Here is a 22,413-nt window from a genome sequence, read left to right on the forward strand (position 1 = left end):
TAGTGCAGGAGCCAAGACATTGACCCTGAGGAGCAAATATTCTGGGTGTTTTTCATATCACTTTGTTCTGTTATCTGTTATGGGAGCTCTCGATCACACACGATAGTATGTGAAGGTGGAAAAAGAGGCAGTTTAAGACAGTTATTTCCTGGCCAGTAGGAAAGCCGTGCAAATATTCTGATCTGTTTCTGAGTATCGGAGAGATGCTCTGCTTGAGGAGATAAGACTGGAGAGTTCCCTAGGAAAGCACACAGCCTGCTCTCATTTCACTTAGGGCAGGGGTTGCAGTCAGAATTTTTCATGGAAAATCACCTTTAAATTTTTGAAAATGAACTTTAATTGCATAAACGTTACACAAAACAAACATTTCTAATGTTATTCATTCATTCCCGAAGATCCAAATTTCCCTCTAATTCTATTTCATTTCACCCTGGAGAAACTTTCCTTAGCATTTCTTGTTATGCAGATCTGGTGCCAACAGATTTTCTTAGTTTCTTTTATCTGAAAATGTCTTTATTTCACCTTCACTCTTGAAAGATGTGTTTGCTGGATGTAGAATTTTGCCTGCAATTTTTTTTCTTTCGGCGCTTTAAAGATGTTCCGCTGTCTTTTGGTCTTTATGCTTCTGATGAGTTGTCTGTGATCATTCAAACATTAATCATCTGCATATGATCTGTCATTTTTCTTCAGCTGCTTTCAAGATTTTTTCTGATTTTTGGTTTTTAGCAGTGTGGGTAAGTATCAGAGCATGGTTTTCCTTGAATCTGTTTTTTGCCAAACAAAATCCTGTTTGGCATTTTCTAAACTTCTTGAGTTTTTAAATTTATGTCTTTATGAATGTAAATTATGTCTAAAGTTTGGGAAATTTTGGTCATTATTTCCTCATTTTTTTTCTTCCCCGTTTTTTCTCTTCTTTCTTTCTGAGATTCTAGTTACACGTATATCAGACACTTTGATGTTGTCCACAGGCCCCTCAGGTTCTGTTATTTTTTTCAATCTTCTTTTTTCCCCTTTACTCTTCACATTGGATAACTTGTATTATCTACTTTCAAAATCATTTCCTCTTCCATTTGTCATCTTCATTATGCAATTTAGCCTGTGTAGTTTCAATTTTTTTTTCAGATTTCAGATAAAAAATTTCTATTTTTCAATATTTTTAATTTCTATGCTGAGATTCCTATATTTTTGTTTATTATGACCATATTTTCATTTCTATAATTGAGCATAATTGTAATAGCTGTCTTTGGCTAATAATTTGAACGTTTAGATCATCTCAGGGTTGTCCTCAACTCTTGAGAATTGATCACATTTTCCTGGTTCTTCATATATCAAGTAACGCTTTAGTTCTTATGAAAAAAATCACATTTCCATTTTTTTCAAATTATTTGATGAAATAGTTAATTTTTTTTAAGGCGTTTGTTTGCAAAGAGCTCTGTCTACTGGAATTTATCTGTTTTGGAGAACAGACAACATGCAGGAAGAAATACACACATCCTTGGAATGACTATTTTGAACATAATATGTTCCTTATGCCAGGAAAAACCGTTATCTTACAGACCAGATAAATTAGGGAGTGATGATTAGCATTTGAAAAGAGATTCTTTTACTTTAAAAAATCTTTCATGGGAGAGTTTTTGATTGTATTGAAGGGACTTCAGACATCTTAAAAACAGCAGCACCCTTACTTCTGGTTAGGTCCCGAGGGAAACCCCATGTTTGAATGCCCCCAGACACGTCAGCACAGGAAGCTCCCAGCATGCCTGCGTCTGGGCCCTCGGAGCTCTACCACTGGGTTCTGAAGCACTTTCTCATAATCCTTAGGGCTACAAGTAGTTGGAAATCAATGAATGCTTTCATTGATAGAAGTCCCATTATAAGCAAGTTTCAGGGCCATCTGTCATATCAAGCAATTGAATTCATACGAAGAAAAATACAATGAAAGGACAAGGAATGAATTACAAAAGGATTCCCTTTGTTTTTAATGTCATCTTCAAGCCTCTGAGTGTCCCCTTATGCTGTCTGTCTTCTTTAAGCACCGTTGATTTAGGACAGGGGCCTTCCTGCCTGATAATACTCCAAAACTATGTGCGCAGTCAGTGTTCTTGGTTACCGTTTTTCTTCTTTTAAAATGTCTTTTGGAGTTCAGAGTTCAATAGATATCTCAGAATCCTATTAATTGCTTTCGGGTACTTTTCTGTAAACTGTCTTCCTATTTTAATGGAGCAGTTTCTCACTGTGAGGTGTGGCAGGGAGCTATTGTGAATACCCTAGTCACTGGCAGAGTTTGGAATGGAACTTGAGTTTCTCAAATTTTCAGTCTAATTTCCTGGACTCATTGGTTTCATTTAATTGTCTCAACATATCTTGACAATGAAAACTTAGTGACCATCATGCCAGACACAAAGAAAGTACTCACTAAAGAATAGCTTTTAAAAATGCCTTTTATAGCCAGTTCTTCTGATTTTACCAATACCAAGTATGCAATTGCAAAGAAATAAAGCCGTATTACAAAAGCACAACTCAGGAAGAGAAAGGGTTCAGCTCCTCCTTTTTAAACCACCCCCCCTCCATTACAGAAATAGCCTCAAGGTGCTGAGGACCAGCCCACAGGCCTGCCCGGAATTCTCAGTCTTTCTCCTTCTTGCTTAAGCTGTTATGTTTTTTGTGCCACAAATCCTTTCAGAGAAATGTTTGATTTACTGAAATGCTTCCTACTAGCCTCATGTTATACAAAGGAATGAAAGTAAATGGTATTTAGGGGTTCGTGCTCTGCATGTGCTGTGCTGTGTCACTACCTGAAAATGAGCTTGCCTTTAGAAAACGGATAGTAATTTGACAAAAATTATTTAAATTTTTCAAATTTAAATTATAGCAATTTTTCACATTTATTTTTTACAGTCTGTAACTGTAACAGTGACCAATTCGGATACAGTGAATAACATTATCAACATGTCACTACCAATGCTTGGAATAACTGTAAGTAACCTGCAAGCTATTTTTACTTAAAAACCAACTTTAATTTTTGAGATTTGTGTGTGTGTGTGTGTGTTTGCATAATGCACCACCCATCATGACAACTGATTATTATGGATTTCAAAGTCATATTTTGTCCCCCTTCAAATTTGGAAATTGAAGGCAGCAAAGCTATATTATTAACCTATATATGGTTGCTATTCTTGTATTCCCATTTTAAATTTTGTGCAAATGGAAAGTAATAGCATAATGAAATTGGGCTATAATTTTAGAGTGCTAATGGCAACATGCATTTTTATTGTATGTATTTTATACATGGACAATCACATAAGATTCTAAATATTTCCTCCTCCACTGGACTGTTCCTTCTGTATATTCTTTCCTGATTCCTCCCCTCCCATCGCCATTTGCCCTGGTTGTCATTCAAGGACTCAATCTCAGTATGATGAACCCTAAATAAGATGTTTTCTTGTGAACTTTGATATAAAGACCACCTGGCTACAGGCTCCACCCCATTGATGCAGACCCTGAGGATGAGTTGGCTAATGCCCTTTGTGAATTGGTAAAGGAGGAGACAAGTTCTGAATGAGACCACGAATCCGGGGGCGTTTGTGTCCACATCACTTTCATCCTGTTCTGCTTTTAAGTGTCTGCTCTTTGATACTTTGATGGAGCTGGTGTGAGCTGTTGAAATTCTTTTTGGTGAGAGATACATATGTTTGAGGACGAGGTTGTGTCAGGGAAAAGAGAGGGAGAGTGACATGCAGATGGACAGAAAACAAGGAAGCACTTGTAAAGCACGGCTCCTCAAATAAAATTCTCTGGAAATGTAAAAATGCCCTGCTACAGTGACAGGGCGTAATTACAAGACTTGTATTTAAAATTTGCCTAACCCAATGGTATAATAAAGCCTCTTAAAAGCTAAGGGCAACCAGAATTTTCCATAAGGAGCCAATGATTTCTGTACAAACAGAATTAATAATAATACATTTTAAATGAATTGGAATTTATATGCATGAGTAAAGCAAACTTCTGCATTGATTTCTAACCTAGAAGATGTGTACACTCTGAATAACAATTAAACCTTGGAAGAGAGTGAGTGTTTTTAGGGATGAGGTTAGGGAGATTGATTAATGATATAGCTCATTTTATTTCATGATTTTAATTTTCCTTAGCGTAAAGTGATCAATCTCACTAGACAAAAAAATTTCTATTTTAATGAAGAGTTGGGCTTATTTGGCTATATATGTATGCCTGATTGAAGAGATTCCAACACAGTGTTTCCAATCCCTACCTTAAAAGAAAAGGTTTTTATTAGCTCTCATTTCCTATTTGCAACACAATTTTGAGCAGATTTAGCTGTGCAGGCACGTGTGTGTGCCTATGTATGTGTGTGTGATGGCTGCCATAGCTGGGACTCTCCTTCAGAAGGGCTAGACTGATTTTTAATCGGGAGTCAAGGGCAAGCACGGTACCTATCAATCACCAACAATTCCGTTTCAAACATTTTTTGCTTTATCCTCTCTTGGAGAACTCTTTAAAATAATTCAGCTGTCTTTATAATTTTGACTTGTTCGTTCCGAGTAGGCTTTACAGCATTACTGGCAATGATTCTGCTGGGAGTGGCTGTGCTCTGCATCTGACCTGTTCTCTCGGTTACAGTTCTTGTGGCTTCTTTCCCGCGTCTGCACCAGAGTCAGTGCGCTGACTTCACTGGGCCATCTCCTCAAGGCCTCCTGGGCTTCCGCCTCCTTTAGCTCAGGGTTGCTGAGCCATCGAGGCCTTTCAAGCTTTACTTTCATGGAACAGTCATGGCAGGGTGTGTGGCTCTCTGGACAGCATGCTTGTCTGGGCAGGGACATTTGAAGGCAAAAGCCAACATTCTCCAAGGAGTCTGGAGATAGCAGAAGGCAGGACTCTCAAGATTAGACTTTTCCTCCTTAATAAAGGGGGCATAACTGTGATTTCTTTTGCTATCGGCCATGCCCAAATTGAGGGGCTGACTGCATTGTGTTTCCATAGATCCTTGGCCTTCATCAACAGGGACAAGAATCAGGGAGGGTCTATTGGAGGCTGTGAGAGGGATAAGGGGTTACTGAAATCGGCGCCATTGACTCCAAAAAACTGTAGCCACCCGCATTGACCAAATAGCATTTATACTGGCCCCAATTTTTTCTTTTTGGAAGCAGAAATGCTAAGGAACTGGTACCTGCTGTGAAAGATTTAGTGTGACACATAGTTCTTTTTGTTTCCAAGGGCTCTGAGAAAGATTACCAGCTGTGGGTCAGTTCCGGCAAGAAAGAGGCCCCATGCCCACTCACTGGTAAGTGTCTGGGAACATCTCAGAGGGGGCTGATTGGGTAGAAAACTGCAACTCTGAAGTCTCCAAGGAACGGTTGCTCAGTCTCAAGCTCCAAGACCCTTAAAAGTGAAAATCTTATGCAATATTCCTTCCTACATTTATTAAATAATTACTAAGCACTTACTCTATCCCAGGCACTGATAACATCTCTTCATTCCACGGCTTATGGTCTAGTTTGTGGGAAATGTGAGTTTTTCTTCTTTACTTTTTTACTTGACAAGCAGAGCTGTCTTGAAAAACTTATACATACTTACTTCCTCAGGTATGATGGCACTGGATCGGAATTTCTTTTCCCATCTATTTATTTTTTTATATTCCAGTCTTGAATTCCTCTGTTCCATTTCCTAACTACTAAGTAGCCTCTATTTTGTGAGAATCTTAAAAAATCCAGCCATACCTCTGAATCCAAGTACAAATATTTATTTAATACTTGCTCTGTGTCCGAAACTTTTCTCAGCATCATAAGGAAGATGAGATAATCGCAGTTAACTCCTCACGTCTTCACTGACTAAACCACCGGTACTTTGCTGTTTCTCAGGCCGAGTTTTCTAGCATTGTTCTTGAGGTTATTGATAAATCGATTACACCTCTCCTAAAATCGTTATTAGAGCAAGTGAGCTAAAAGAATAATAATAATTCTTGGATCACCAAATTTGTTCAGTGCAGAAAATAGAGGGACTAAGACAAGGGAAGGGACAGGCTCTGTCGCAGACCTGGCAGGAGGTCTTCTCAGCCTTCACGGAATTGAAGAGAGTGAGGACCTTGCTCTGGATGAGGTTGGGCTGAAGGGAGTGTTGTGGCTGGTTTGATCTTCTATCCAGACCACTAACACTGTCTCCCTGTCGGCAATAAGGCTGTTTTGCTTTCTTCTCATTCATGTGTTCACTGCAGGAGCACTTTGAATTTCCTTCAAGAATTTTTCTTTTGTGTTCATGACTTGGCTAACTCTCTGGTGCCAGAGGACTAGCTCTCAGCCGCCTCAGCTTTCGACATGGCTTCCTCAGGAAGCTTAATCATTTCTCACTTTTCATTTAAGGTGAGAGGTGTGTGACTCTTCCTCTCATTGAACACTTAGAGGCCATTGTAGGGTTACTAGCTGGCCTAATTTCCATATTGTCATGTCTCAGGGAACAGGGAGGCCTGAGGATATGGAGAGAGAGGGGAATGTCAGGTCAGTGGAGAGGTCAGAACACACACACATTTATCCATTAAGGTCTCCATCTTAGATGGGCAGTGTTCATAGTGCCCCAAAACAATTACAATAGTACCATCAAAGACACTGATCACAGATCACCATAACAACTATAATAATCATGAAAAAGACTGGAATATTGCAAGAACTATCAAAATATGACACAGCGACATAAAGCGAGCAAACACCGTTGGAAACACGGTGCTGATCGATTTGCTTGACATAGGGTTGCCGGAAGTTCTCAATTTGTAAAAAGCACAGTATCTGTGAAATGCAATTAAGGGAAGCACAATAAAACTAGGCATGCCTGTATTCTTCAAGAATGAAATCCACACCACACTGTTGGGGAAAAGTGCAATTCTCCACAGAGAACTCTATGGAGAGGAAGCAATTTAAAGCATGGAAGAGCAAAACAAATCACATGGCAGGCAACTCCCGGTGATGTTGGGGGCAGTTTTCCACTCTGTAAACACTGTTTTGCACTTTGCTTCTGGGTTTCCAACACCGTGCAGCCTTCCCTCTGATGGCTGCCTGGCAGGGCCCTGGGAGGGTGGGCAGCCGTGGGAGGGCAGCTGAAGGCACAGAGCCCTGCTGCTCTTGAGGAGCCCTTGTCTTTAGAACTGACAAAAGGAAACAAAAAATCTGTGTTAAAATGGCATTACGAGTGAGACAACAGTGATCACAGCAATTCTGAACATATATGGTCCAATTCTTTAAAAACCATTGACCACCAATGTTTATTAATATATTTTCCTTGATCCTTATAAGTCTGTGTGAGGGTAAGCATTTAAAAGGATGAATGTCAGGCTCAGAGAGGTCAAGTAATTTGCCTCAGATGTACAGATCTAGTTAGTGTCAAGGCAGAAACTAGAAGGCATTAAATATTCTCGGAGGGAAACACAGCAAAAGTCAACATTGTGCAATGCACTTATGGATCTATGCATTCCAAAGAAAGCAACGTGGTTAAAAATCTTTTTCTCTTTCCTTTTTAAACTCTTTTGCTTGGGCACCTGCTTTTTGCAAGGTGTCGCCCGTGAGGGTGCACGTGGCACTCGCTCGGGAGCACAGCCTTCTTCATCCAGAAGCTGCGGGAGAATGGCAGCACACACTGGTGTGGCCCACATGCTCACAGTAAGGAGGTTTGATCCTAATCCATCACCATAATCCTGATGCATAGTTAGGTTTTTCTCTGTACAGGACATGAGCATCCCTACATAATTAAAATGAGCCATCGTCCAGCCACTGGGCTCCTGCCACAGGGACCAGAGGGCTCCACCTTCCAGGAGTCCCCAGACACGCAAGGCCAATTCATCCTGAAGCCAAGGCACCCAGCCAGGAACCAGCAGAGGAAAGGTGAGCCCCTCCCCTCTGGCAAGCGCCTTCTCTTGGCTCATGTCTCCACTTCCCAAACGCGTGACACAGAGCTGATTTTCCATGTGTGGGTGGAGGGCCCGTGTGGACAGGAACCCAGTACCCACCCAGAATCAAGCTTAGAGAAACTCCAAAGGTCTGAAATCAAGACCCAGCTCAATTCAAGGAAGGTTTTTTTTCTTTTTTAATTCTTCTAGGTAGACAGTTGCTCCCTTCTCTGTATCCCCAGAGCACTGTTGCCATATAGTTCTGTGTCTGCACATCCATGTGTCTTCTCAGAGCATGTGCTTCTACAACCCGAGAACGTGCCTTCCCGATCTCAGGGATTTGTCCAGTATCTCGGGCTGTCACGGGAGGGGACCAAATGACCACATGTCTTAGACACACCTGGAATCAAAAACTCCAGTGGAGTGAAGAGTTATGGAATTGAACTGGACTCTCTTCTTGGCTTGGGCTGAAGTGGCCTTGGGATGCCAGAGAGAACTGGACTCTCAAGTCTGTTCCCACAGCAAGCTCGCTTTCCACGTCTGCTTCAGACCCAGGGCGAGACCAAAACTAGACTGAATGTTTACGGTCAGGGCTTTTTTATCTTCCTTCTTGTCATTTTTTCCCCTACCACTCCAATATTCTCCCATTGATATTTCTTTCTCTGAAGAAGACATTTTATTTATTTGGGAAGTATTTGAGCCAGAATAGAATTTCTACTTCAAAGTATTTTTATTATGATTGTTATTCTAGAAGGATAAATTTTCAAAAAATTTATTTTTTAATACACACACCCTAATTGGAGCATGAGGAAACACTAACCTAAATCTTGCCAGGACTGTTTAAAACTAGCTAGGTTTTGGGGGCCAGCCCGGTGGTGTAGTGGTTAAGTTCAGTGCGCTCCACTTCGGTGGCCCAGGGTTTGTGGGTTTGGATCCCAGGTGCTGACATACACCACTCATCAAGCCAAGCGGTGGAGGTGACCCACATACAAAATATAGGAAGATAGGCACAGATGTCAGCTGAGGGCCACTCTTCCTCAAGCAGAAAGGAGATTGGCAACAGATGTTAGCTCACTGTTTATACTTTCTGTCTATGCTCATAGAGTAGCTGAATGTTTAGCTTTGTATCAAGGGATAGAGCACTCTTCTTCAGAGCATTCTTGTTTAAGCTGAATAATGGAATACATTTGGATAGTTTTAGAAATAATAAAATCAGGTTAAGAGTAGGAAAACCAGGTTGCATACAACAACTCAACCTATATTTTAACGTGTATCTGAGACAAACATTTGTACATGCAGACATATAGAAATCTTCTCCTGGAGTTAAAAATGTATTGGCTTGCTTCTCTCTTTTTAAAATGGTAGGGGTGTCAAATGCCAGGCAGGAAGAAGCCTTAGTTAGGGGAGTGGTGGCATTCCTTCATGACTGCTACCTTCTGGAGGCAGTGAAATCAAACGGAGAATGGGGGTGGGGTCTGCTTTGGGGGGAGGAGACAGATGTCTAGGCCTCCTTAGGCCCTCTGAGTGAGGGAGATGAGATTTATCAAGGCTGCTATGAGCCATGCCTTATGCTGAGTGGGACCTTCTAGTATTTAGTCCAAAGAGGTGTAGGTAGCATCATTTACATTAAAGTTGACCAAACCAAAGCTCAAAGAGTTTTCAGTAAACTTATCCGACTAAGCGGCAGAACCAGGAGCCTTCTGTTTCTCAGATCCTGCTCTCTCTGGTCCAGCCCCAGGAGCACTGCATCCACGTGAGTGGACATGGAGATGCACTCACTCCTTCCCAGGAAGGCCGAGTGGTTGGACATTGAAGGCTACTTGGTGAAATGTTGCTTCACTGTTTATCCTTCTACAACGTGGCTCCTCTGTTGACATTTTTAGTATTTGGTATAAACATGTGATTTAAACAAATGTTAGGGTACCTTCTTAGGTAAACATTCATAGCTGAGCAGTAGAAACTTGGAACTCAGCTTTTCCTTGCTGATCACCTTTCCTTTGAAAAGCATTCTTTTGACAGGGGCTGTTGAGTAGTTAAAAATCATCTCTGGGTAGCTTTGTGGGGTGTCCGAAGAAACACAGCCACCTGGAATCTTACCACATAGCCAGCATTTAATGACTACTTCCCAAGGACCCTGACTGCTGATAGTCATCATGGAGCTGCCTGAACGTTGTGGCCCCCAGAGCAGAAGCCAGAGGCGGGCTGAGAAGTGGGCTCAGGCAGGTTGTGTCTTGAAAGGCAGATCCTTTTGCTGAAAGAAAGTTGACCATGGTTGGGCGTTCAGAAAGCAAACAGGGAATCTAAGAGTGGGAGGAGACTTACTATGAAAGTAGATGATTGCCAAACTCTGCTTGATTTGAAAACCAAACCTGGTTAGCTTTCGAAATGTGATCTGTCACCTGAATCCACTGTTCATACTAAACATCAGAAAACACGGACAAGTACAAGTGAAGTGTCTCATGCAACAGGCAGGAGAGAGCACTGCCTAGGAAGCATTTCCCCTGGAAGAAGTGACCCCGAGTCTGAGCAAGCCTCTAGGTTTGCAGGATGAGGGGAAGAAGAGCACATTAACACCACAAGGATGCAGTTGGCCAATTTCCAAACGTGGGAAATTCTGTGCAAAACCTGACTCAGTTCCTCTTTCTTCTTGCCATCCCAATGAATGTGCCATAAGTAAATTAAACTAACTACTACTGATAATCTCACTTCTTCTTTGGATTCAGGCCAGAAGTCAGTGAGAATTAATTTTATGGGCAACTGGGCCCTCCGGCGTGGCTCCAGCGCCTGCCAGGACCTTCTGCACATGACGCCACCATCCCCAAAGCCAGGGCAGCTCTTTGGCATCAGCCTCGGGGATGTGTGTGAACGCGACAGCCTGCCCCCTTCTCTTCTGGTGGGTCTCATTTTGGTCTTCTGTGGCTTTCCTGAGGAGGGAGAACTCTGAGAGGTCAAGTGTCTCGTTTAAATCTATCCCTAAATGGAGAAATCTTTAGACAGCCGCTGGCTTTGGGGGAAAAGCTTTGCTAATATTACATCAAAGAATAAAATCTGATTTAGGTACTGCTGAGTCATAAAGCAAACACTACAAAAAAAAGATACCCATGTCCATTCCATAGGTTTCAGCAAAGACCCACATATGCCTGCTCAGATCAATGCAAATGGGCTCTATGTGGATGAGTCTCTGAGAGTCCACCCCGTCTCATCTTCTCTGAACTCCACAGTAGTCTTCAGCCTCCTTCAGCTGAGTCTACTCAATCTCACTCCTCAGAATCTCTCAGGTGATTTTCACCTGTATTTCCAGTGCTGAAGCATACAGACTCAGCCTCTGGCATATGTGGATCCTTTCATCCAAATAGAATGTGTCAAGTGACAGCCACAGAATTTGGCCTGTGTTAACTCAAGTTGGTGTATGGAATTGTCAGTGTCAACATTTATTGAGTGTCCAGTATCTCTCCAAGCACTCTACCAGATCTAGGGAATTTTAGGCTAATGATGAAGAAATGTGTCATGCCAGTCCCATGCTCCTACTACCTCAGTCCTTCCAAGTTTCACAGCAAATTTAGGGGGTAGCTATGATTATCATCATTCCCACTTCACAAACGAGAAAAAAAGGAACCTCACTAAAGTGTACACTGTGCCCAAGGCCACACAGCCAAGATGTAGCATTATAGGATTCGGGTCCCTTGGATTACCTGACTCCAATACCTAGAGCCTTTCTGCACCACAAGCGGAGGACATGAAGATGCAGCAAAAGGAAAGGAAAGAGTGATGAGAAGGGGATGTAATTAGAGGAGGAGGAGAGGGGTTTGGAGACCCCGATTTTAAAAGAGGGAAAGCAATCCAGGAAGTAGAAATAGGGTACGCAGCCCCTTAAAGGGGAACGAACAATGGGACACGGGTATGGCACGAAGATTTCCATAGCTGGGGAAGAGCAGCTATATTAGGGCACGATGAGGAAAGATTGGTGGAGTAGGAGCGGGTGATTCCACAAAGGCCTGGAAGCAGGGAAGTTTGATTCAAAAGTGTCAGTTCACTGAAAAGGAAAATCTGACTTAAAAACTGTTTGAAATGTTTCAGCATATGAATGTAGAAGGGATGGTTGGGTAGAAAATAGAGACACTGAGAAAAAAAATTCTACGTTTGCTTGCATGCCCCTCCCTCCAGCACTGCACCTCGCTTACCCCAGCTCAGACAAGGGGGGAGCTGGTGCTCTTGGCTCCTGGATATGAGGTGCCATTGATTTTTCCTTTCTCTTCTTCCCTATAGGATATGCTTTGCTTTCTTAAGCAAAAAGGGCCGCTCACAGAGGGCATATTCAGAAAATCGGCCAATATGAAATTATGCAGAGCCCTAAAGGAGACATTAAATGCTGGGGACAAAGTGAACCTGGACTGTGAATCTGTTCTTGTGGTCGCATGTGTCTTAAAGGTAGGGAAACTTCTAGCATTATCCACACACAGCGTAATTCTGAAGGTACATGATCAGTTTCCTTCACCGCGATTGCCTAGGAACCATAATAGGCATAATAGATTGAGAAACTGAAAAACACTTCACGAAGTCCAAATTTAAGGGCGTTAGTTTGGGTGTTAAATGCCCCAAATGTTAGATATACTTTCCTTTTTCATCACACACTACCTTCTCCTTCTTCATTCCTGAACATTATCCCAGAATAATAATAATAAAAATTCTAAACACACACTTAGATATACAGAACGTTTACCAGAACAAACATCCTGTTTTTGATGACTTCTTCACCATTGTCCGAATGAAAGCAAAGTTTACAAAAGAAAATTCGTATGAAACATTTGAAAATAGATAGAGAGGTTGACTGTAGTCAGTAAGCCAACATTTGTCATTCAATGAATCAAAAAATGCTCAATGAGTGACCAAAAGCTCCGTTCACTTCCTCATCCTTCTTTCGCCTGTCTCTTTTAATTTAAAAGTAGTGTAGGGGTGACTTCACTATTTTTTGCCTTCTTTCACCCTTACCAAATTTGGCATCCTTTATTAATGTTTGTTAAGCTTAACCCACCACCCACGATTATGGTCACACAGTAACAAGCTCCTACTACATGCTTCTTCTTATAAATCTGACTTTTAAAGTAGGTGCAGCAACGAAAATTTGTTTGGAATTCTGAAAATGCAATAGATTTATACAAAAAAAGGTTTTTAAATGATACTGCTAAATCACAAATATCCAGTTATGTTTCTATGAAGGGAATCATAGAACAGGGAAAGAATTGACTCAATCCATCTTGGTGTTTGTTAACAGCTGTAAAGAGGAATGTCATAAGTAGAAATGACTACAATAGGTTATTAAAATTCTCTTATAATCGAGATTCCATTTGGTCTTTCCTTGTTCCCCATGATTGTTCAGCTCTGTCATAAATAGGGACAGTTTAGAAGTGGCTTAGAGTCGACCACTGTGACACTGGGATGATTAGAAATATACTCTAGGCATGCAAATAGCAAGTTGAGTGTTGCCTTCTGTGAGGTGCCCACCTGGAACTGATTTTCCAGCAAGAGTTAGAGTTGCCCATCAGCAGAGTCTTGCCTATCTTTCTGTTATAAGTACAGACTAGCAAGGGGGTGGCCACTCGTGGGTATATTTCTTAGACATTCCTAAAGTTGACTGATCTTGGTGGGGAATCAGACTTTGCAACTTGGCTTTGATAATACCATGCCCAATGAACTGGGGTGTTGACCTAAACCAGAAATGAGTACATCATCAGGACCACATTGAGTTTGCCATTGAGCTGTCTAAAAACAGAGGTCCAGCAGTGAATACCCTTGGCATATTCTGCTCGGGTCATGTTCTGGCTTCACCACACTCAGCCTCACCAATGGGCTCCCACAGAACAGGGTTCAGGAAACAGAGAGGAGACACATGCTCTGAGTGCATGTAGTGTGGTATGCATAAGGCAAGGGCCCTCCTGCACGCTCCCAGACTCGAACAGCCGGCCAGAGTTGGACTGCTTCCTCCCTCCAAATATATTGGAAGCACTCCATAGGAAACACGGTGAAAAGCACTAACTACCATGGCTAGCTACAATACCATGGGTACCACACACCAATCAACATAGTCAAAGTGAGAGGACTGGGACTCTGTCCATTGGCTTCTCTGCTCTGTCCCCAGTGCTCACAATAGTGCCTGTCACTAACAGCAGCTCAATAGGGATTAGCATGAGTGAACCATCATTAGATTCTAATTAGGATAGTTGCCCTGAGGCACTTCTCGAGCAAGCCACCACTAAGAGAAGACATGTGCTGCTGAGTGAGAACAATGGAAGCTAGGTGTGCTTGGAAGCTAGCAAGACAATGTGACAACTTCCCCTCAGTCTTGCACAAACATTAAAGCTTCGTAAATTTTAATAGGCCCAATTCTACGATGTTAAACTTGTTCCTCAGCCCTCTAAAGTGACAGATGTTCCAGGCCTCCACTTAGGAAGCTGACATTTGTGCGTCTGTAGCCCTGATACTCAGAGGCCTGAAGTTGCGATGTATCTAAGTTTTTAGTAAGTTTCTTCTTTTGGAAGGATCTGTATGTCCCACTCACAGACTGTAAGGGGTAACACATTGTTACCCATTGGGGATTTTAATATATTTCCAATGTCTGCTGCTTCCCAGTCTGCAGGATCGAACGTTCATACAGTTAAAACCAGGATGAACGAGGCTATTGTGATGCAGTGTTCTCCTAAGGAGCACACATACCTCAAGTCAGAAGGCTCAGTTCTCTCTTAATATGTGTGCGAGAGCACGAGGGTGTGCGCGTTTGGTTTGTTTCAGAACTTCTCTTGCTTCAGTTAAGAGTAAGCACTGTGTCTCAAACGGGGATGGGTATTTCTTCTCAAGAAACTAGCAGGATTGAGGATGACGTCTCACCGGACCTTGTCAGTTTCTACTAGTTTACTAAAATGGACACCAAGAGGAAGTTCCAGGTGATAGAAGGGGGCTTTCTCTTTGCTCCCACTGTGGCCCACTCTGCTTTGATGCTTCTAAGTTTTAGAAGTCCGAGCACCCACTTCAGGGTGTGCAAGTCAGTGGAGAGGTGGAGCTGAGCGCTGCGTGGGTCACAGTGTGGGGAGCCTGAGAAGGAAGTGGGGACAGAAACTCAACTTTTCAACTCCATCTTTTCCCTGTAATTTGTCCAATATGTATTTGCCATAAGAATAATACTCTTCTTTTGATGTGTGTAAGGATTTTCTTCGAAACATCCCAGGGAGCATCTTTACATCTGACCTCTATGCTAAATGGGTCAGTATAACTGATGGAGAGAACGAGGAGGAGAAAATCGCTGCCACTCAGAGGTAACGATGCCATGATTACTCTACTGGGGCACACCTCCAAAGTACAATCAACATACTCTTAGGAAAATATTAGCTTATACTTTACAGCTTTGTCCACTAAAATAATGACCAATGCCAAAGAGTTTGATTTGACCACTCCCATGGAGGCCAGTTCAAAAATAGTGGCATGCCTTACTGCTCTTATTGAGTTCTTGTTCTTCTCCTAGTCTTGTTAATAAGGAATCCTTGACCATTTTATACCTTCTGAATATGTTATCGATGAAAATAATCCATAACCAATCAATAAATGAAAATTAGGGTGAGTTTATTCTGAGCTTAAATTTTAGGATTATAACCCGGGAGGTCTTTCCACAAAGGAACAGAGCACTCCAAAGAAGTGGGGGTACATAGGGTGGTTATATACCCTCAAAGAGGGTGTTTCACATGATTGAAATGTCCCTCCCACAATAGTCACAAGAGTGCCCTGTCGGAACAGCACTTGATGGACACAGCAGGTAGTGGGTCTGCTATCTCCAAGGGCGCAGCAGGAGGCAAGTCTATTGTCTCAAGCTGGGCGGTCACAGGTGACCGCAGCAATCAGTTTCTAGCCTAAGGAAAGATGCTTAATCCTTAAGGAGACACCAACGTTGGCAGGGGGAGGGAAGTTGCACCTTTATCTCAAGGGCCTTTTGCTCTTGCCATAGGGAATCTCTAAAGCAGATATACAATGCATGCTCAACGGCCTCGGTCAGGCCCTTTTGGAAAGACATGGTCAGGCCCGAATTAGGTTTACACCAAAATGGCTTCCTCATATATTCCAATACATCCTATTACTTGCCATTTTTATTTGACAATATGAAACTGAGAGCAGATGAAATCCTTTGGTCCAAGAGAGATGCTAAAGGACCAATCTGCCAGGGATATGGTCTTACCTTTGTCAAACACTTAACTAGCCAGAGAAGTTCTTATCTGGTTCAGGAACTGAACTCAATGAAACATTTTTGCCTGGAACTTTGCTGGGCTCTTACCCTGAGACAGTGTTCCTGTATTGCTACCTTCAAAACAAAGGGAGCCTTTGAAATTTCATCGCTGTTTAATTTAATCAATGAGCTTTTGTGAACTTTAATTGAAGAGTTTCTGCAATGTTTCAGAGTTTTAAAATATATTTAGATAAAATTCGATGTTAATAAGATGTGCCCAAATGAGAACACGTTCTAGGCGTTTCAGGGAAATATTTCAGGCAGCATGTTTAGGAGGGCCATTTCTGCATTCTCGTGCCTGTTCACTGGGCTTTGTGCCTGCTCTACAAAGAAGTCCTCTGTTCCCTTTCTCTGTATTTCCAACTTCCTGAGCAAAATGATGTGCTGTCTTTAAAGGTCCATTTTTGTGTCTTTAGGCTTTTGGATGAGCTGCCCAGAGCCAATGCAGAGCTCCTGCGCTATCTTTTTGGAGTGCTGCACAGCATTCAGCGGCATTCGTCCGTCAATCAGATGACATCTTACAACTTAGCCACCTGCATAGCCCCAAGCATTCTTTGTTTGCCCAATGCCTGCAGCGCAGAATTAGAAAGTGACATCACAAGAAAGGTAATGAAAGCTCTCATTTGCGTGCCCTAGGGGTCAGAGTCCCCACTTGGAACCCAAAATGGACGGTGTTAACTCTGACAGACCAGTTTTTGAAAGTGTATCCGTTGAGTGGCAGAGTCATTTATCCTCCTCTGTGGGGATGGGAAGGAGGGCTGTTAAGGGGGAACTGTGAGCAGTTGAGTCTCTCCTCCCTTCCTGTCCATGAGACTAAACTCTGGACCGACTGAACAGCAGAGAGAGGAGTGGCCCGATATGACAGAAAAGAACCTGGGCTTTGAAGTGTGACAAGCCAAGGTTCAACTCTCAGCCTAATCACTGAGGGATGTGTAACCCTGGGCAAAGTTTCCAAGCCATGGTTTCTTCATCACACGATGGCGACAACACCCAGCTCCTCTGGTCATTACTGGCACATCCTAGGCAGCTTGGGCAATATGAGCACCCATGGCTCCACACACTTTGGCCTTCCTCTGCCAGCTGTGGCTCATTCAGAAAAATACTTGGCTACTATTTTGCCTCTGCTATAGGGTGAGGAAACTAGTAAAAGATTCCAGAACATCCTATCAGAGCTACAACATGCCCAAGAAGATCATAGCTGTTTCCCAAGAGAGTTTCCCAGAAAGTAAGGGTGGGGCAGGCAATGCAAGAGGAGGGGCTGCAGCCAGACAAACAGAATGGTGTCTCTCCAGCTGCTTTCTTCCCTCACAAAAACCCACAGAAATCTCTGATGCCCAAGTTTAAGCAGCACCTAAACTTACAAATGAATTTCACGTATCCGTGTCTATTGGGTGCTTTATAAATTTTCCCAGGATGCGATATGTCTATTATATCTCAACAAAACTGGAAAAAATGTTTAATGAAAATGAATAGATAAAATTTCATAAGAGACTATACATCTTCCCCCAAACATCCTATGTGGGTTACATTTGAAAATTGCCTTTGTTTTCAAGATGTAACCATTGATATAAAAATGTTAGCTTTTAAACTAGACCGCAAATTATGCCTTTAGTCCACTGATGAAAAGTATTTTAAAACCTGTGCCCAAAGTACTCACGAAAGTATCACAGTTCGTTCTTAGAGAAAACTGGTTCTCTGAATTTTTCTTAGTATTCTTTCACAATTTTTGTTAGAGCCAAGATTCATGTATGAAATGTGATTTATAACTATGCCATATGAAAAAGAACACCCCGTTTTTACCCTTTTGTGTTGCAGATTTCTCTTGTGCAATTTTTGATTGAGAATTGCCTCCAGATCTTTGGAGAAGACATTGCTTCCCTCCTGGGGGAGAGCTCCATGCATTGTGATGGCAGCGAGAAGGCTGCAGATCCTTCGACTGACCTCGGAGAAGACATTGCTTCCCTCCTGGGGGAGAGCTCCATGCATTGTGATGGCAGCGAGAAGGCTGCAGATCCTTCGACTGACTTCGGAGAAGACATTGCTTCCCTCCTAGGGGAGAGCTCCATGCATTGTGATGGCAGCAAGAAGGCTGCAGATCCTTCGACTGACTTCGGAGAAGACATTGCTTCCCTCCTGGGGGAGAGCTCCATGCATTGTGATGGCAGCGAGAAGGCTGCAGATCCTTCGACTGACCTCGGAGAAGACATTGCTTCCCTCCTGGGGGAGAGCTCCATGCATTGTGATGGCAGCGAGAAGGCTGCAGATCCTTCGACTGACCTCGGAGAAGACATTGCTTCCCTCCTGGGGGAGAGCTCCATGCATTGTGATGGCAGCGAGAAGGCTGCAGATCCTTCGACTGACTTCGGTGAGAAACAGGCAGCGAGGCCGCCAGGGGTCATGGGAGATACCTAGACGGGGGATCCCAGAGCACATCCCAAGGGCAGTGATTCCCATCTGCTCCTCCTTCCACAGGCTGGCTCACAGGTCAGGCAGGGTTGCACACTGTTGTGAGACCAAAGAAAGAAGTCGAGGTCTCTGACTTCAAGAAGTTGCTGGTGCAGCTCGTAACAGCTTTAGGAGACATCATGGGATAATAGAGTGTCTGGGAACTTTTTCAAACAAAACTTCAAATCTATTATGTGTATAATGGACGTCCTCTGGTTGAAACCAGAGTGAGGGCCCCGAGGCGCTGCTGCTCAGTGGTCCCTGAAGCACCGAGGAATTCCAGTGCTCTTTGAAACAGATTAAGAGGAGCAGCATCATTGAGAAAAAAGGAGCTGACTTGATGTCAGACAACGTTTCAGAATACTGCAGACTCCTCTGCTACCATTTTCTGGCTGTTTGATCTTTGGCCAATTATTCTAGCTTGTTTTCAGTTTCTTCATCTCTAAACTGTGGGGGGTAATAATGTTGAAATCTTAGGAGTGTTGTAAAGATTAAGTAAGATAATGGATGTAAAATAAATTTGTGAAAAAAGTATTTAAGAAGGTTAGTAGAAGTGCCCCTGATGCTAGAGCTGGTATTATTGGCGCCTCGCTAATCACAGCTAATGGGCAGGAGTCCATTCTAGAAGGTAGAGTTTAGATTCAGAACCTGGGGGCCTGTATCATGAGCCCTTTCCTATTTTTGACATTTCTTGGTTTCAGACATTTACCTCAATGCTCTGAGGAAGTCTTTAGGAAAATCCATTTCATCGCAATGAGATGAGTCTAGTATCTGAGAATATGCTTATACTAAGACAATCGTTGGTTTTTCATTTCAGGAGTGTCAACCAAGCAACCTGTTGAATCCAAGCCAGTGAGAGTAATAGTGACTTACAAAAAGGCACAACTGCAGAATGACGCCGAGGCCCCATGTGGCGTGGGTCCACCCAGCTCCCTGTCTGCAATGCTTTCAGTCACTGAAGATTAGAGTCTCCATAATCATACTCGACCCTTTCCTTTCCTTTCCTTCCTGTAATATCCCACCAAGAACGCTTTCTCCAAAATTCTATTACCTCCGTTATGTTCTCATCACATAGACACCAGTCAGCTAATGCCCCCGAAATCATTTTCAGCCCCTTGTAACAAAAAAGTGTGTGGGGGTGGTGAATTTCTAGAAAAATACAGGGTCAGAAAAGGAAAGTTTTTGTAGCTCCTGGGAATCACCTCAGGACTCAAGAACAGTAATTCCTGAGCTTGAAGATTCCAGTCCTCAGTCACCACAGGGTCAGTAGATTAGATGGAAGGATCCTCTCAGACATCTCAGGAAATAAGCTCCCAACGTGTCAGAGACCAATTTTCACAAAGTTAAACACATGAATCTCACACACTAGAGTCTAAACTTGAGTCCAAATGTTATTCAACTCATCTTACTGAGGAGACCAGTAAGGTGGTAAAGAATGTTTTTGAGTATAGTACTTTTATGGCACCAAGCTGGGGCCAAAGAAGCAAATTTTCTTTGTTGGACATAAATAGTTAATGTTTTAAAGGGTAATCAATCTATAAGCTTTGAATTTATCTTCTCCTGTGACAAAAATCTACAAATTAACATTATTCTATTTTTATGACACACAGTGAAGGACATCCAGATTTGGACTCCTCCATCTTACACTTCCCATGCAAGGTTTCCTGGAGGGGAATCTGTCCTCCCTCTGTCAACTCTCTCACCCACCCTTCACTTCTCACCCTGCTGACATGTGGCCTCTCCCTGTCTTCCTTTCCAGCAGCCTCAGTAGATCACATTCAACCGATGACCAAGCCCCTCCACCTGACAAACCAAAACACATCTTCTGGGATTCCTAAGGCACTTGCCCTGCCAGGGTCTCGTAATTCCTGAATTCTAATCTCATTTCCCTGGGAGTTCACTTCTCCCAGGTCATGTTGTTTATCTCCATCTTCCTCTGTTTATATCGTTTCATGGACTTTTCTACATCTTCGCCTAAACCCGAGGACTCTTCATGTCATTCCCAGGTGCCAGCAGCTCTCGTGTTGCCTCTGATTCCCTGCTCTCCTATCATCCCACCAATGCTCATCCCATCACAGACCCATGAGTGCAGCAGTGTCCTCTCTGGCCTCCCTGTCTCCAGTGGTGAAGTTGGGGAAGGATGGCCCCATGTATGCCTCCCACCCTAATGTTCCTACTTCAGGGCAAGCTCCCTGAGCAGGGATGAGGCTGTCTAGCACAGCCTGGCATTCCACTGCCAACCACCAGACTCAACACCAGGTAGGTATTCAGTAAATATTTGCTATTGAAGACATACCCCTCGCTATATAGGTCACGTGGTACTGCATCAGGATGAGGCCTGAACTGGGAGAGAGTCAGCTGTGCACATCTTCCTTTTTCTGCCCTGATCCTGAGAGCTGAGGGGGCATCAACCAGGGAGAGACCTGTGCATGGAATTCCTTCCTAAAATGCACAGTATGGAAAGAGGGGGCAGTAACTTTGCAGTGGAGAAAACAGACAAGCACTACCTTAGCCAGGCGATCAAGGTCAACATCAACAGTCATAGATCTAGTTAATAACAATGAACCTGTATAATTTCATCTGTTGTAACCAATATCCCCAATTGAGGTAAGATGCTAGTAATAGCAAACCAGAACAGAGGTGTATGGGAACTGTCTGTGCTGTCTTTCTTAAATTTTCTAACAATCTCAAAACTGTTCTAAAAAGTAAAGTCTATCTTTTAAAGAGTTCCCATTAAGTATAGATGAAAAATGGTATCTTGGGTTTTCTTTAATTGCACATGCTTTGCTTACTAATGCAGGGAAGTCTGTCCACATTTGGGTTGGCTACTTACATTTGTTCTTCTGTGGATTGCTGATTGTCATGTGCCCCTAAGGTTTATGGTTATCTGTTATGTGACATTAGTGTAGTCATAGCTCACTGACACAGTCTCATGAACTAGCAGAGTCCGAGGAAGTATTAACTGCCTGCTTTTCATTATCCAAATACCCATTTTACTGATGAAGAAATGGAGATTCAGAGAGGCTGAAAAATTGAACCAAGTCCACATTTAGTGTCACACCTAGACCTTGAACTCATATCTGTCTGACTCCAGAATTCCCTAAACACCACACTATACTGGGAAGTACCAAGTGTGTGACATTGGCAGGAGGAGGGGGGGATCCTGACAGCTGGCTGGGTGTCCAGTGACAAACTTTAATTCTGTATTTTAATGAAGTGATGACACCCCAACGGGGGGCACCATCCAGGCAAACTAGAAGTATGTAGGAAGTCCCTGAGTGGCTGCTGTGAGAAATGGCTCATGAGGGCAATGAGCTTTGTGTCCCAAGCAGAGGGACTAGAGTAGGTCACTCCAGACCTACTGAGAACAGCAAAACGGATCCTCTGTAGTCACCCTCAGAAGAAATGCAACTTTCAGGGGCCAGCAGGGGACACAATCTCATGTCATACATCATCATAATTTAATGTTGGCACTGAAAACTGAAGTCAGGAAGGGGTATCGCCTCTCCTCAGAATTCTTAAACAGCATCCAAGCTGTGGGGGACCCCATTCACCAGCACTTGCTTGTCAGGTCTTGACCTCAAGAAATTGGGCAGAAATCCAAAGGCTCTGGACTCAAGGGATGGGATTTGACCTCTGGCTTGGCTGCCTGTGTTGTACAACCTTGAGCAAATCAATTCACCACTGGGGTCCTTGCTTTGTTCATATCAAAACAGGAACCACTGCCCTACTGACCTCATAGAATTTTCCAGCAGATGAATAATAGTACTGATGGCTAACAGTTACTGCACAGTCACTACAGACCAGTATTTTGCAG

At 42.9% G+C, this 22,413-nt stretch overlaps 1 protein-coding gene across 2 annotated transcripts in view; it reads left to right on the forward strand.

Moving 5' to 3' along the window:
- LOC138923416 (rho GTPase-activating protein 20-like) overlaps window positions 1-22,413 on the forward strand; it is an 84,588-nt gene that overhangs the window by 58,455 nt on the left and 3,720 nt on the right. The window contains exons 8-17 of one of the 2 annotated variants that reach the window (XM_070262176.1): window positions 2,899-2,976; window positions 5,230-5,296; window positions 7,725-7,880; window positions 10,609-10,778; window positions 12,152-12,313; window positions 15,083-15,192; window positions 16,568-16,757; window positions 17,967-18,516; window positions 19,414-19,511; window positions 20,603-20,855. In XM_070262176.1, the coding sequence (XP_070118277.1) occupies window positions 2,899-2,976; window positions 5,230-5,296; window positions 7,725-7,880; window positions 10,609-10,778; window positions 12,152-12,313; window positions 15,083-15,192; window positions 16,568-16,757; window positions 17,967-18,516; window positions 19,414-19,511; window positions 20,603-20,764 (1,743 nt within the window). In that variant the 3' untranslated portion in view covers window positions 20,765-20,855. Of the gene's footprint in view, window positions 1-2,898; window positions 2,977-5,229; window positions 5,297-7,724; window positions 7,881-10,608; window positions 10,779-12,151; window positions 12,314-15,082; window positions 15,193-16,567; window positions 16,758-17,966; window positions 18,517-19,413; window positions 19,859-20,602; window positions 20,856-22,413 lie in introns of those variants that run through there. The other variant, XM_070262177.1, reaches the window with a different exon arrangement.

The sequence above is a fragment of the Equus caballus genome, chromosome 3, assembly GCF_041296265.1.
Source record: "Equus caballus isolate H_3958 breed thoroughbred chromosome 3, TB-T2T, whole genome shotgun sequence".
Taxonomy (NCBI): domain Eukaryota; kingdom Metazoa; phylum Chordata; class Mammalia; order Perissodactyla; family Equidae; genus Equus; species Equus caballus.